Genomic DNA, 14,104 nt, shown 5'->3' with positions numbered 1-14,104 from the left:
TGGCGGATCATTGCATCTTTTCACATTTTGGCTGTTCTTGAGTCAGTAACGCATTATGGAGAGCTGGCTTATCAATTGAGTCTTTCTTGGCAGCAGGAAAGCTCTTGTAAGCGGCCATGCAACATTAATAGATAATAATGATTGGCTGGAAACTTGCGCTTTTGTGTATAAGGGCACCTTTAAGGGAAAAAAAAAAGAAAAGAAAGAGAAGAAGCGAGGATGGAAAAAATAGGGAGGAACCTCCAGCTTGTTGGACATTATACTTTTAACGGATGATATGATACAGTACTCTTGAATTCGCGCGTTCCAAAAATGCAACTCGTACAACTAAAATCGAATCACAATTGGTTATCATCACAACTGCATTAGAATATTTGGATAATGAGGGCGACTAAACGAAATCAATTTCCCGTAGTGGGACTTAAATAGCTCTCATCATGCAGATTATCGTTTACACGTCGGGTCTCATGCATGTTAATCGAAATGACTATCGCTAGTCATCGGAATTGCCGATATCGATTCCTTATCAGTCCTCCGGGCCATAAAACGTTCGAAGCGGAAATTTCGTTGCGTAATGATTAAGAAATACCATACCCATACACCAATGCGAGCATTGTTAGAAATCAAAATGGCGGACTGGGGTAAGTTCACTCGCACATGTACGATTTTCGTTGAATTAATTTAGCTTTCGTCTCATTTGTAAAATTAATTTTAAATTTCCCAGATGATGAAGACTTCGAACCATTAGGCTTTAACGTAAAACAATCAGATAAATGGGAAGGGGAGGACGAAGAAGATCAGGATGTTAAGGTAAGAATTTTACCTTCGTAATTTACAAAACGTTAATTCCTGAGATCGGCATTAAAGGTCGATTAATTTGGAAAACGTTTTTGTTTATAGGAAAACTGGTTCGATGAAGAAGAGGATTCAGAAAAGAAATCGAAGCCATCCGAAAATCAAACCGGTAAATGATAAATCGGGTCATGAAACATCTGTACTGATCACAATCATGATGCTTCACAATTCCAAATTTTAATTTTGCTTAATCATTTCACGGCTTCTTTCACCAACAGTGTCTTCACGTTTCGTTTTAATTCTCTTTCTAGATTATTTTCTTTCCTTAAATCGTTTATAAACATCCTAAACGACATCAATCGTGTTATTCTTCGCTGTTCATTTGAGTACAGTATCCTTGTAATTCACTGCATGTGAAACCCAGTGTAATGCCCCTTAATAGACAGCCTTAGGGTTGCCTTAAAATTTTTCGTTGAAATAAACCTTTCTTTTCATCTCACGGAAAGAAAGAAGATGATCAAACAATCTCTTAAAAGAATTGGGTTTTCTTTTTGATAGAGAGGAATATTGCTTACTATCAAACAAGTCGAGCATAGCTCAATATTTATGTTTTCAGTGTATGATTCTATTTGTTTGTGATTATTCTATTCTTAGATGTCTGTCATTACATCTATCCCAGTAAATTCAATTTCACTATTTCAGCACTCCATCCTGCCTTAGCTTGGCCCTTTAGCTTTCTGACTCTGCATTGTACCATTTGACCATTTGCTAACATGTATTATGTTCTATTAATTATTAGTCATGAAATCACATGGATGCCTGTGTTATTTGTCCTGTAACTTGTATTACTTTGTTGTCAATTTGATAGAAGCAGCTCCTCAAGCTAAAGTGAAGAAAAGAAAAACAGTCAAACAGGCTATACAGGATAAGGAGGAAAAGGCAAAGGAAAGAACTCTTAAGAGACAGGAGGAGAGTAAATCATCACAAGAGGTGAGGAAAATGTTGCATTACATCTGTAGCAATTGTTATGGCTCCTAAAAGTATTGTCCATGATTTTGCCCCTTACTCTCACAGGAAGAATTAACAGAAGAAGAAAGACTAGCAGAAAAGCTTAGAAGACAGAAGTAAGTGTTTTTTTAAGCAGCTCAGAGACCAAGAGGCACTTTGGTCAGTGCATTGATATTTCTCTTTGTTCTAAACACCTAAACTAGGGGGCACTAAATAGAAATTACCAATCAAATTTCGAGGCTTTTGTAAATTACCAGGTCTAATTGCTGTCAATGAAAAGCAATGCAACTTTTTTACCAAAACTTTGCTCAGAATCCTCTATTTTGGTGACTACATGAGCGTCTGCAGTTTTAAAGAGATCTGGTGAAATGATGATGATTCTTCTTATTTTGAAAATGTGGCACAAAGCCCTTAATTTCAAAGAATTATTTTAACTCGTTATCAGTATCTCTAACTGGCTTTGTTTGCTTGTGTCTTTTTCAGATTGGTAGAAGATGCAGATTTAGAATTAGCAAAACAAGCTTTTGGTGAGTTTATAGGAAAGTTTATTTATAAAGGAGTTTATTTGGTGAGTTTGGTGAGACAGACTGATTCTATAATTTGAAAAAAAAAAATTTCATAGCCAGAAAATAGTCATTTTCACTAAGAAAACCAATAGTGTTTAAAGTTGACCTTATTTTTAAGAAACACAAACAACTGTTAAAAGACCATGTGAAGCCAGGAAATGTTGGTATATACATGTACCTAGTAACAACTCAGGCCATGAGCTTCTCACTCAATTATCCCAAATTAATCAATCATTGATAAGGTTATGGCAAGTTTATGGCCCTCATCCAAAAATTTATTGTCCAGTCAATTATTATTATTATTATTTTGATGATAAACCATTGTTCACTATACTCACTAAAATATTAACAAAAATTATGATAAACTGCTCAAACATTGAAAAATGTGTTGATATGTGTAATAATAATCTAAGAAAAGAATGTTTTATTATTATTATTATTATAATTATTATTATCATTAGTATTATTATTATTATTTCCTAACAAACTATCCATTAACCTAACTAAGACTAACTATATGGTAATCTCATCTTCAAGAATAAGTGTACATATATATACATAAAATTGAACGTAAATGTCAAATAAAGTATTTAGGTGTATCATTAATCAGAGTTTACATTGGGGACCCCAAATCCTGCATATCAACAATAAATTAAAGAAAAATGTAGGAATTATTAATAAATTACGCTATTAGGTAGATGTTCACACTCTAGAACAGTTGTATTATTCCTTCACTTACCCATATCTAACTTATGGTATTATAAGTTGGGGTAGGGCCAGTAAAACTAGATTACAGAAGGTCAAAACAAAACAGAATAAATGTGTACGCAGCATATTCTTTGCTCGTAGCAGAGTTAATGCTATGCCCTATTTCAACATTTTGCAAATCTTCACACCCCAAAATATTTATAAATTTCAGGTGGCTGGTACCAGTTTTCATCTTTTTGATGGTTTGTAACTTTGAAAGAATACAACAAAAAGACTGACCAAGGCCAGTTGAACACTTTTACAGGGTTGAATTATATAATCATTGGTTATTCAAAAATAGGTGTCATTTTGTCACTAGCAGTTTCCATGGCAATGCTATCACAGGCTTATTCAGACGTATCTTTTAGCTTGTGGCTTAAATGATTTGAAAACTAACCCGGACCCCGTGTTTTTTTTCAGTGATTGCATTTGGCACTTGAAAAGGAAAATGCACAAAGATTTTGAAAAAATATCTACAGAGCGGAATTTCAGAAAATCTAGAAAAAAGGCAATTTTCACACCTCGCAAATTTCCTTCCATAGAATTTTCTAGTTTTTTTTCTGATGATTCCTTTCGACGTTATTATCATATTGGAACAATAAAAAGAAGGGGTCACCGGACTTGTTTTCATGTAATAGCTTTTGTGAGTTTAGCAATTTCCACGCACGTTCTCACACATTTAAAAATCTGGATTCTATAAGATCGACATTTGCTCATGATCTGTTTTGGCTACTGCTGACAATTGTGTGTGCTCTCGCGAGCACCTACAATCTGATGTTTACATACGTAAATTTGCCTTTACTGCACGTCATGCAAGAGTGACCTGTTCCCTGCGCGAGGAAACTGGTACCAGCCACCTTAAATTAGCTCTCTTTGTACATAGAATTAAAAATGACCCCACAAACATCCCAGCAATATTTTCTGGAACTCTTACACTAACTTCTGAGGTTCATACCCACAATACAGATTTGCGAATAATTTTAATATTTACAGACCAACAGCAAGTAATAAGTAGGGTACTACTACGTTTGCTTAAATTGTAGCTTCAGTTATCTGGGAATCTGTCCCCTTTGAACTAAAAAAAATTCCTTATAATTGTTTCTATAAGCAATACAGATGTATCTTTTAAATACTCAATCTGTTTCCTGAGTGTAGTTTGCTTTTGTTTTTTACTCTTATGTAAATGCCTATAATGTACATGTTCATGCCAATTAATTGTCTGTGGCAGTGACCAACTTGAAAGCTTAAGCTATTTTGGTCAATGTGCACATTTTGCTTGTCACTACTTGCGTAATTTAGTTTGCCTATGTCTCTCCTTTTTAACCCATTAATGGCCGCAGCTTTTGTGGAAAACTGTGTTTTGAAGCTAGTCGAGCAGATTTCGGGTCACTGTTGTGGTTTTAAAAGCTCAAACTTACCAAAAACCCCTTGACAGCTCGTACACTCGATGGCCTTTTGATCCAAATGCAAAATGGCAGCCTGAAAATCTCGGGCACATGCAGAAAGCAAAATTTTGAGATTTTTTTGGGTTGAAAAGTAATGCCCCACTCACGACTTTTACTTTTCTCTCTTTCTCCTGCCCTTTGTTTCCCCTCTCCTTGCCTGAAGTTTCTCCTCACTTGCTGGAAATTTAGTAGGCTTCATTTTGGTGTAGAGATTTTTTGGGAAACTACTCATTATTTTCAAAGCACATGCTCAGAAAGGTAGGTGGGTAATGGAACAAGATTTTCGTGCAGATTTTCAGGTCAAAGTTACATGGTATTTTGGCTATTTCTCCAATCTCCTTCACTCAATTGCACTCATTCTGGTATCATTTGTAAGATATTTTCAACCTGTTCAAGTATGTGCTCAAAGTTGTGCTCTGGGGTTAAAAGTGATGACGTCACAAGGCGTAGAAAGGGTGTGGGTCCCCATGGGTGCACTGGACATCAATAGGTTAATGTACTCTAATGTAGAAATAATTATTTGTAAATAGTGCAAAAAAAATAAAAATTGTCAAGGCTGTAGCCAGATTTCAGGTCAAGACGAGGCAAGTTTCGAGTGCTGAAGGCGCAAGCTGCTAGAGGGGTCTGGGGGCATGCCCCCCAGAAAACTTTGAAATCTAGAGGTTTAGAAATGCTCTTTTAAGGATTATCTGTGGCATTTTTCTTCAGAAAAGTCAATCTTTAAGAAAAAAATTTAAAAAGGCCAAAATTAAGACAAGGCAATTGCCTCGTCTTGTCTCATGCTAGCTACGGCCCTGATTGATTGATAAAGATTGGTTGATTAAATTTAGAAAAAAATTACCATTCAAAACAATATTCTTCTTCAAACTGTCAGGTGTGAAAGATGATGTAGGATCTAAAAGTATAGATGACCTGAATCCTTCAACTAAAGAAGAGTTTGTAGAACTGTCCAAATTACTTGTAGGAAAATTATCCAATTATGAGGTATGAGTCAGAGATGTCTTAGTTGTATCACTCACTTTGGCATATAGTTGAAACCTCTTTCATTATAAAAAGACATTTCTGGCACCTTGGACATTTCTTGAGAGGAGTAGCACTATTTTTATGAGAACTATTAACACTAAATTTCACAGATTTTAATATCTTGGTAACAGATAGTTTATTTTATGCTGTCAACACAGAGTCAGTGCTGGCCAAGCTTTAAACACTCTGCCCCTTTGGCTTCAGAGTATTAAATTAGGTAGTGTGAACAAGTTAAGGAGACTTTCCAATATCTAATGATTGTTAGGTCATCAGACTCTGGCATTCTTTGTTAGTACTTAGTACAGAGGTTTTTCTTATAACATTTTTGCCTCAAAGGTGAGAAATTATGAAGGTGCTTTGAATAACTTTTAATTAATTTTTTTGTTTTAAGTCCAATGCAGAATATGTCCCTTTCTTGGAAATGCTGTTTAGAGATTTATGTGCAAGCTGTAAGTATTCCTTGGGATGAAAAAAGAAAATAAATAAAAAATTGAAAAAAAAAAACATACACATACTCCAAATCATGGTACCATTAATAGGGTGTTAGGCTCTACATAGACTCTTGTAAAGTAAGGTGAGGCTAGGGGATCATACAGTGTACACTGGTAACCTCCTGCAGACCAAATCAGTCATCTGACTGTAAATATGGAAACTTCCCCATAAATTTTGTTATCAGGATGTTTGTAAGGAAAATGTGGGAAATTGTGGCTAGGTCTAACACTAGAGGATATAAACTAAGCATCAGCACCTATTTTAAATTCCTTTTTGCTGAATAATTAATTGATAATGTAAGTTAATGTCATGTGTGGTTAGTATTTGTTTTTTTTTTTAGTATAATTGCTCTCGTGACTAGAAATGTGTGTGCTCTGATTGGTCAAAGATTTCTTCATGAGCTTTATCACCAACAGGCTTTACAATCTTTTTTTTTTGGTTAGGAGGGGGGAGGGATTGTGGATTCTATTTTTTTTCGTTCATTAATAAAAAGCTATTGAATCTATGTATGATTAACAAAATAATGCATGGTTGCTTGTAGATATGGAATTTCTCTTCTCATGTTCAACTTGATATCTCCATATCTATGGGCACCCATGCTTTCTCTATCTTGTAATGAACAGAAACCTTTGTAGGCACTATGGTGTTTTACATGCATTGTCATTTTTTTTCAGTGGATGCTGAAGATGTTAAACGATTAGGTAGCACAATAAATGTCCTCTCATCAGAAAAATTAAAAGCACAGAAGGTAAATCACATTTTTTTGTACTAGTAGAAATTTCAAAGTGCTACGAAGGTTTTGTCAATTTGCTTTGAGAAATCAAATTGGTTGTCATACATATTATGCATAACTGTGTGCAGGAAACACAAGGAGAGAGTTAAAATGAATTTAAGATAACACTGAGGCAGAATATGAACATAGTTTACATACATATACATGTCTATCACAAGGAGTAATAACTTTTTCTTTGAGTACTTCACCCTGAGAGGCTAATTAAATGTCTAAAGGGTGTAAGTTCTAAAGCTGGTTCAGCTGTGTCAGTGGGAGAGTTTAATAGGATGATTTGGTTTTATAAACGCAGTTGATACAGGTAGTTTGAATTGGCCACTGTAAAGAGTTTAGACTCATCTTAGACCCTTTGAACTCTTTAGAGCGGCCCATTTACACTTTGTTGCTTCTCTGTTGCTTCCAGCTTTTCTCATAAAACACGAATTAGTTGTCTGATGCTTATGATAATTCTTCTTTTCTGTTACAAGTCCAAAATATCCATAAGAAAATAACACCTGTGCATAAGTATAATCCTCTCTTATTAGGGAGGAGACAAAACAATATGCAGCAAATTGGATTGAATGAAGCTTACAATTGTCATGTCCTGAGTTTGTGGTTTAGCTGCAATATTAAATTAGGGACCAGAAGGATGATGAACTTCTCACTACTTCTATGATATTTTTTTACAGGCAAAGAAAAGTAAAAAGGCTGTTAAGAAAGCCACTCTCTCAGGAGCTAGTGCCAAGGCTGGCAGAAAAGAGGACTTGGATGCATTTGGTGGTGGAAATTATGATTATGGAGATGAATTTGATGACTTCATGTAAAAATGACAGTGAATGATCTTGCCTGATTCTGTAAACACAACATAACTTTGCATTCAATTGGTTGGAACCTCAATAGCATTAATAATAACTTTGCAGATAGTAAAGTTTGCCTCTTCCTTAAAGTATCTTAACGTGTAAAAAATGAGATGCAAACATCTAAGGGAGTTATGGTTTGTTGGTGTAAGCCCTATAGACCATTGAGAACCCAGCTTGTTTTTGATATTCTTTGTCCCAGCTGTATAACAGGGGTCGTATGATATAATTCAAGGCAAAGAATTGAAAGATTAATAATAACTTGTTCTAGTAAGTAGACCTGTAATACATTGTTTCTCAGGTGGTAGAAGAATACACTGAGACATTTGAGAAACCAGATAACCTTTGTATGGAAGATCTCCTACTTGTCATTTGAGTATTGAAAGCACTGCTAGTAATAGTGGCTACACTTAATTGAGATGATAGATGCTTTAACTTTTTTCTTTATTTTTTCTTTAAAGGACCTCGTATTTACGATCACCTCAATAACAAAAATTGGTCAGAGCTCATGGACAACACAGAATGTCTCAATCTATTTGTTGCTTTCTTTTCTTTTTGAGTACAAGAGAGAGATTTCTTTCTTCCGTGGAAATTAGATTGTAGAATAAAAGCAATGGAAAACGTGAATGAGTCTTTCTTCCCTGTTGCCTTCTCTGAAAAGCAGAAGCTTAAGAAAAGGTTCTTTCTTGTCTTCAGATTAGGTGTCTATTTTATTTGTCTTACTATTTATTTTCAGTTTTCATTTATTCTACTGGTAAAATTCAGGAGCTCTTTCTCAACTCTTTATTACCTTGTAATTTTTACTTATTAACAGTAGCTTGATCACACTTGATGAAATAAACAACCTCTAACGGTGTAGTTTTCTATCGAACAAAATAAAGAGAGAAATACTTTATGTGAAGAATTAGGATAAGCTTTTAAGGAGAGAATAAGCGATATCTATCAGCGATGTTTAAACAATAGCCTGTATTTGGCGGGAAAATATGTACGGCTACTTGTCCGCGGACATTATCTGTTCCAAGATGCAACCAGTTTTCCAAGATCGAAGCTCGAGGAAAACTGGGAGCTTCGAGGAACAGGTAATGTTCAAGGGCAACTATACGAGTATATTTTCGCTCAAAATAGAAGCAACTGTGTTTGTTGACCTTTGTTATCCATCAAATATTTCACAAGGCGCGTGAAAAAATGTCTACGAACAGCTTGCTGTTTACAGCGTAAGATTCCACTGTAATGGGAGAGGGGTTATTTCAGTCCCGTCAAATGCAGCTCAAGACCCAGAAGATTGACTAGAATCCCCTTAAATCAGTTTATCCTAAAATAGTCCCAATGAAAGTTCTTAGTTTTTTGAAAGAAAGTAAATAACACGTTACTAACAATGGTATAATGAGCACAGGTACAGGTCACGACATGTCCTTTGTCACACCTGGGATTTCAATTACTTGTCTGTAAATAGTCGAGAGAAGATGTAGTTAAGAGCCCTGAGCCTATGCGTCTCTTAACTCAAAAGGTAAGCGAATAGATGAAGACCTAGCCACGGTAAGTGTCAGGAAGAGTAAGTGTCAGGATGAGATTTTTGACGGTCTGATTAGTCACTCGTGATTTAAAACAGGTTGACCGATAAATACAGGTTCCACAGATCAAGGGTATTGCTACCGATAAAAACGCCATTTCATGCCATAACTGACCATTTAATGTATAGATTTCGCTTAACAATGCTATTTACCTTGATTTTTGGAGAGTAAAATGGCTTTAAAATTACTTGGAAGAATACATATATTCTTAGTTTTATTTGGATGGTTCGGCTTTAAGTTACCGTTTAAACAGGTGGAAGACAATACAAATAGGCAATTTTGCCGCCGTAAAGAGTTTCAAAGCTGACATTTCGAGCGTTAGTCCTTCGTCAGAGCAAATGATTCGCCCAGACGTCAGCTTTGAAACTCTTTACGGAGGCCAATTTACTTTATCAACTTAGTTGATAAAACCCAAATTGCTTTGTTATACTCTCCCATCGACGCAGCATCAAAGTTTCGTTAGAAACTTCCTTCCTTAATACAAGGAGACCTTGATAAAGGGTAATAACGACCGCTCTATCATGAGGTGACCACTTAATAGAGGTAAAAATCACAGATCCAAACAGATTCGGGACTTTGGCCACCCAACCAAAGCGTGTAGCTTAATACAGGGTGACCACTTAGTCCGGTGCCTTTTAACACAACTTCGACCGTAGTGGATATGGAGATTGGCGTTTATTCAGACGTTGCATGAATATTTCCTCATGAAAAGGCTTTTCAAAAGGCAAATCTGTAAACCCTTTTTGGGCACATTTATATCTCTTGAGACATCTTACCTCCCTTGTACATCAACTTATCGGACACGTAAGTATATTTTTACTGTCGTCCCCTGGATCCAAAAGTGCATAAAGTATCCTCTCTTCGTATGTCACAGAAACAGCACAGTTGTCTCTTAGAGTAAAGAAGGAAGAAAAGCTTATTTATCTTTTGGCTTGACGAATATGTTCTGAAACAGAAATCAGGTGAGCATTTCGTAAAGGGACTTAACCCTTTTAATTAGCAGTCTTAAGGTTTTGCGCTATATTCCACCTTCGCTTGATCCCAGTGGACAGGCCAATGAGACATGAGAAAGCTGCGTTAAATCTGCGAAATGTAAAGTATTTCCGTCCATGGTAAACTCCTTGAGGCAGCCTTTGAATCCCGTGAAAACTGAATGATATCCTTCCAACTGATAAGCTGTAGTTTGAAAATAGAAAAACTAACATCAAATTTGTGGCATTCAACGTATCTTATTGTGATAAATAGAGTTCCCGCGGTAAAGGAGAAGTCGAATATCACAAACTTTCAAGGTCAAGGTATTTTCTTAAGTGGTCACTAAGAGTAAGTGTCAATTTTTCCCAGTATATCTAAAGGTTAACTTTGTAACTCCGTGAGCATATTTTGTTCTTTCCGGTCCTACGTTAGTAGGGGCATTGAACCTCGCTAGATAATAAACCTGTACGAGAAAAAAAAAACACGATTACATCTTAATTCTCGCTTAGGCTCAATTTTGTCAAAGAGCAATCAAAAGATCAGTGCAAAAAAGAGCTGTCATTTGCATGTCGAGGAGGCGCAGAAATTTTTACCCCAGATTTCACTCTCCTTAACATCAATAATGAAATTTTACCTGGATATCCACCAAGAAATAGCTTCCCGGTCATGTTAGTGCCATATCCTACCGGCTTGCTGACGGAATGGACGTCATCTAAGGCGACGGTTAGGTTAGATCCCAGTTTGGTAACTCTGACCGTGTGCCAACTCATTTGGCACATCATGTAAGACGAATGGGTATCATTTCCAAGTCCAGGTTCAGTCCAAACAACTCGTGATTCGTTGGTCGTGGTGTTATAGGTTAGAATCATCTGAGTGAGTAATAAGAAGAAAATCATTAGTCTATTGAAGAAGTGTGAGTTTAACGTTTCGCTGACTCTATGCTCAAAGATTACGAAGGGATGCTTATCCAGGTGAGCCATACCATCACACAAGTTCAGAAACATCTATTCCCGATTTCCCAATCCTTCCCCACCAAACCACCCTCTACTTTTACGTATTCGGGATTTCACTGCTAAATGAAAAATCACGTCGTGTACCTGGCCACTTTTTTGCTCCAGACGCATGTGCTTTCTGTTTCCTGTTACAAAACACAAAACAAACAAAGAGACCTTCGTCATATCAAAGAGTAACTCGTAAATAAAGATTCAAATAAAAATCTGATGGATTTACCATGGACTTTTGAAGTCTAAAATCGAACGCGTCAGTCATTTTTGTTGTCTTTTACAGTCTAGTCGTATAAAATCAAAACAATTTCCTAACTGTAGTCCTCTTAATCTAAAAGAAAGTTGCTCTCCCTCGTCTCAATGAAAATCTTGCAAACCAACTTGAGTATTAGTCACCCTTTCGCTATGACCTATGTCGCCTCACCTAGTGATGAAAATTGGGATTAACAATCTAACTCGCTATTTATGAGGAGTGTGATATTAGTACCAATATACATCAAATGAAAAGTATTCGATTCTTGCTCACAACTGCGCACAAAGTCGCAGGCAATTTTACTTGAATGACGTATTTAGAAGTGTAACGTTAGCCATCTTTCAAGTATCGTTTACACATACGAATTTGAAATCATTCGAGTCTTACTAACCTGTAGAATCGGGAACACTTGTTATCAGAAACAACAATCCATCCCGTGATGAGGTACGGAAAGTCACCTGAACATTGAACTCTGCACTTAAATTGAAGTCATCTAAAAATCAAGAAATTTTATGAGGTTTGGCTTTCCTTACTCTCGAATAGAAAGAAGTGACTCCAGAAAATAACATGTGCAGTTAGGTTGATATTTTTTTTTTTTTTTTTTGTCATCTCTCCTAAGTTCCAATGAATCAATTCCTTCTTATGATAAACGCATGTTACGGGTATAATTTCATTCATTCGAGAGAATGTTGTATTGATTTTGTATTAGGTTTCAACAAGTTGTAGCTCTTCGTCCATATATTACGCCTACGATTTCTTTCGGAAGTATCCCAAAATATCATACGATTTAGATTGCAAGCAGAAATTGGTTTCAATTTACCTTTCTTTCGGATGTATCCCAAGATATCTTACGACTTGGAGTACAAGCAGAAACGGATTTCAATTTACCTAAATGTATCAACTATCAAGATAGGACAGCACCACTTACCAAATCTGGCCCAAGAGGAACCATTAAAACCGAGTCCTGGCTGAGCATTGTCGTAACACGAGCCGCGAGTCTCGTTAGAGCCTCTTCTGTCGGGTTTGGTAAAATCGAACAACGATTCACTGTTGGCAACATCGAAATCTTTTATACAGCCTGCAAACCCTAGGTACCTAAAATAACAGCAAAAGTATAGAGTAAGTTATGCCGTACTAGTTTACTAAAAGACAGTTGTGATTATCAAACAATTTACGAAATTTATTGAGTTAATTTTCCATTAACGGGCAGTCTCCATGGTCGTAAGTTAACTCATCACTACAGAACTACGTAAATCAAATTCACCATTGATATCATCTACGTTCTTCAGTTCTGTGTCGTTTGTAATTATATTGGAATTCGAGAATACAGCTGATTTTGTCCAGATTTAGTGAAGGCCGCTATCTGCTCGTCACTTAAAATTTCACCAGTGAGCAAATTTCTAAAGATGCAATCCACGTCACTGTATCTTCAGGACACGACAAGCCGTTTGCAATCATATTGGAATTCGAAAGCAAAACTTATTTTGTCGAGATTTAGTTAAAGGCCACTATCCGCTTGTCTCTTAAGACTCTCCGCGTGAACAAATTTTCAAAGGACTCCATCTATCTTACTGTATCTTCATGAAACAACATGCCTGTTTGTGACGGTCGGAGCAACCACGTAAATGGGTAGTCCACCAATATACAGATGGCGTAGATTCATTGGCAGACTGGGCGAGTCGTGTCTTCCATTTACATAATCCATAGTACTAGTTAGCATGGCACCAAATTGAAACACGCGAAGAATATGAACCTGATATTATATCAATCAATTTAATGACATTAAACTTCACGATAATGGTTCAAATGTTGTTATTTAGCCCTATGAATTGAACTGACCAAGAATGGATTTAGCAACTGAATGAGAAAATTTCCTAATGACTGTGGACTACGTATTCAATGACTCCACGATGTATACTTGATTACGAACCAGCAAGGTAATGAAATATTCTTACCGAAAACCATTGCCCGTTTCCAGAATATTTTCCTTCGCTGGCCATAGAAACCAGACCTTTACCCGAGTTGAACTCGAAGACCAGTTTTCCATGGACAAGTTCGAGTGAAAAGAACTGAGTTGGGTGTGTGTCATTGTCGGTGCCATATAATAAGAGGCCGTTGTCTGATAAGGCTCGGAAGGATAAACCAACTACAAACCTGCCAAACAAAGGAATATTACACCACAAGTATTGTTAAGGTGGCTCGTACCGGTTTTCATCTTTTTGATGGATTGTAACTTTGAAAGAATACAACAGAAAGACTGACCAAGGCCATTTGAACACTTTTACGGGGTTGAATTATATAATAGTTGGTTATCCAAAAATAGGTGTCATTTCGTCACTGGCAGTTTCCATGGCAACGGTTTCATAGGCGTATTCAGACGCATTTTTTAGCTTGTGGCTTAAATAATTCGAAAACTAACCCGGTGACCCCGTGATTTTTTTCAGTGATTGCATTTGGCACTTGAAAAGGAAAATGCACAAAGATTTCTAAAAAATTCTACGGAGCGGAATTTCAGAAAATCTAGAAAAAAGGCAATTTTCACACATCGCAAATTTCCTTCAGTAGAATTTTCAAATTGTTTTTGCTGATGATTCCTTTCGAC

General features: G+C 36.3%; 2 protein-coding genes across 3 annotated transcripts in view; one reads left to right on the top strand and one right to left on the bottom strand.

Moving 5' to 3' along the window:
• The first annotated feature begins 574 nt into the window (after positions 1-574).
• Positions 575-8,329, top strand: LOC111325759 (eukaryotic translation initiation factor 3 subunit J-A). The gene is made up of 10 exons (XM_022929634.2): positions 575-641; positions 725-810; positions 901-964; positions 1,664-1,785; positions 1,870-1,919; positions 2,287-2,330; positions 5,436-5,545; positions 5,976-6,033; positions 6,751-6,824; positions 7,535-8,329. The coding sequence occupies exons 1-10, from the start codon at positions 575-577 to the stop codon at positions 7,667-7,669; spliced, it is 810 nt and encodes a 269-aa protein (XP_022785369.2). The 3' UTR covers positions 7,670-8,329.
• A 1,600-nt stretch (positions 8,330-9,929) lies between these two features.
• LOC111325254 (uncharacterized) overlaps positions 9,930-14,104 on the bottom strand; it is a 50,222-nt gene continuing 46,047 nt past the window's right edge. For both annotated transcript variants that reach the window (XM_022929029.2, XM_088758368.1), the window contains exons 45-51: positions 13,458-13,656; positions 13,098-13,255; positions 12,431-12,597; positions 11,894-11,995; positions 11,343-11,383; positions 10,880-11,114; positions 9,930-10,449 (exon numbers count right to left, since the gene is read on the bottom strand). In XM_022929029.2, the coding sequence (XP_022784764.2) occupies positions 10,292-10,449; positions 10,880-11,114; positions 11,343-11,383; positions 11,894-11,995; positions 12,431-12,597; positions 13,098-13,255; positions 13,458-13,656 (1,060 nt within the window). In that variant the 3' untranslated portion in view covers positions 9,930-10,291. The remainder of the gene's footprint in view (positions 10,450-10,879; positions 11,115-11,342; positions 11,384-11,893; positions 11,996-12,430; positions 12,598-13,097; positions 13,256-13,457; positions 13,657-14,104) is intronic.

Source organism: Stylophora pistillata, chromosome 4 (genome assembly GCF_964205215.1).
Source record: "Stylophora pistillata chromosome 4, jaStyPist1.2, whole genome shotgun sequence".
Lineage (NCBI taxonomy): Eukaryota > Metazoa > Cnidaria > Anthozoa > Scleractinia > Pocilloporidae > Stylophora > Stylophora pistillata.
The sequence above is the reverse complement of the archived record's forward strand: the minus strand, read 5'-3'. Positions and strand labels throughout refer to the sequence as shown.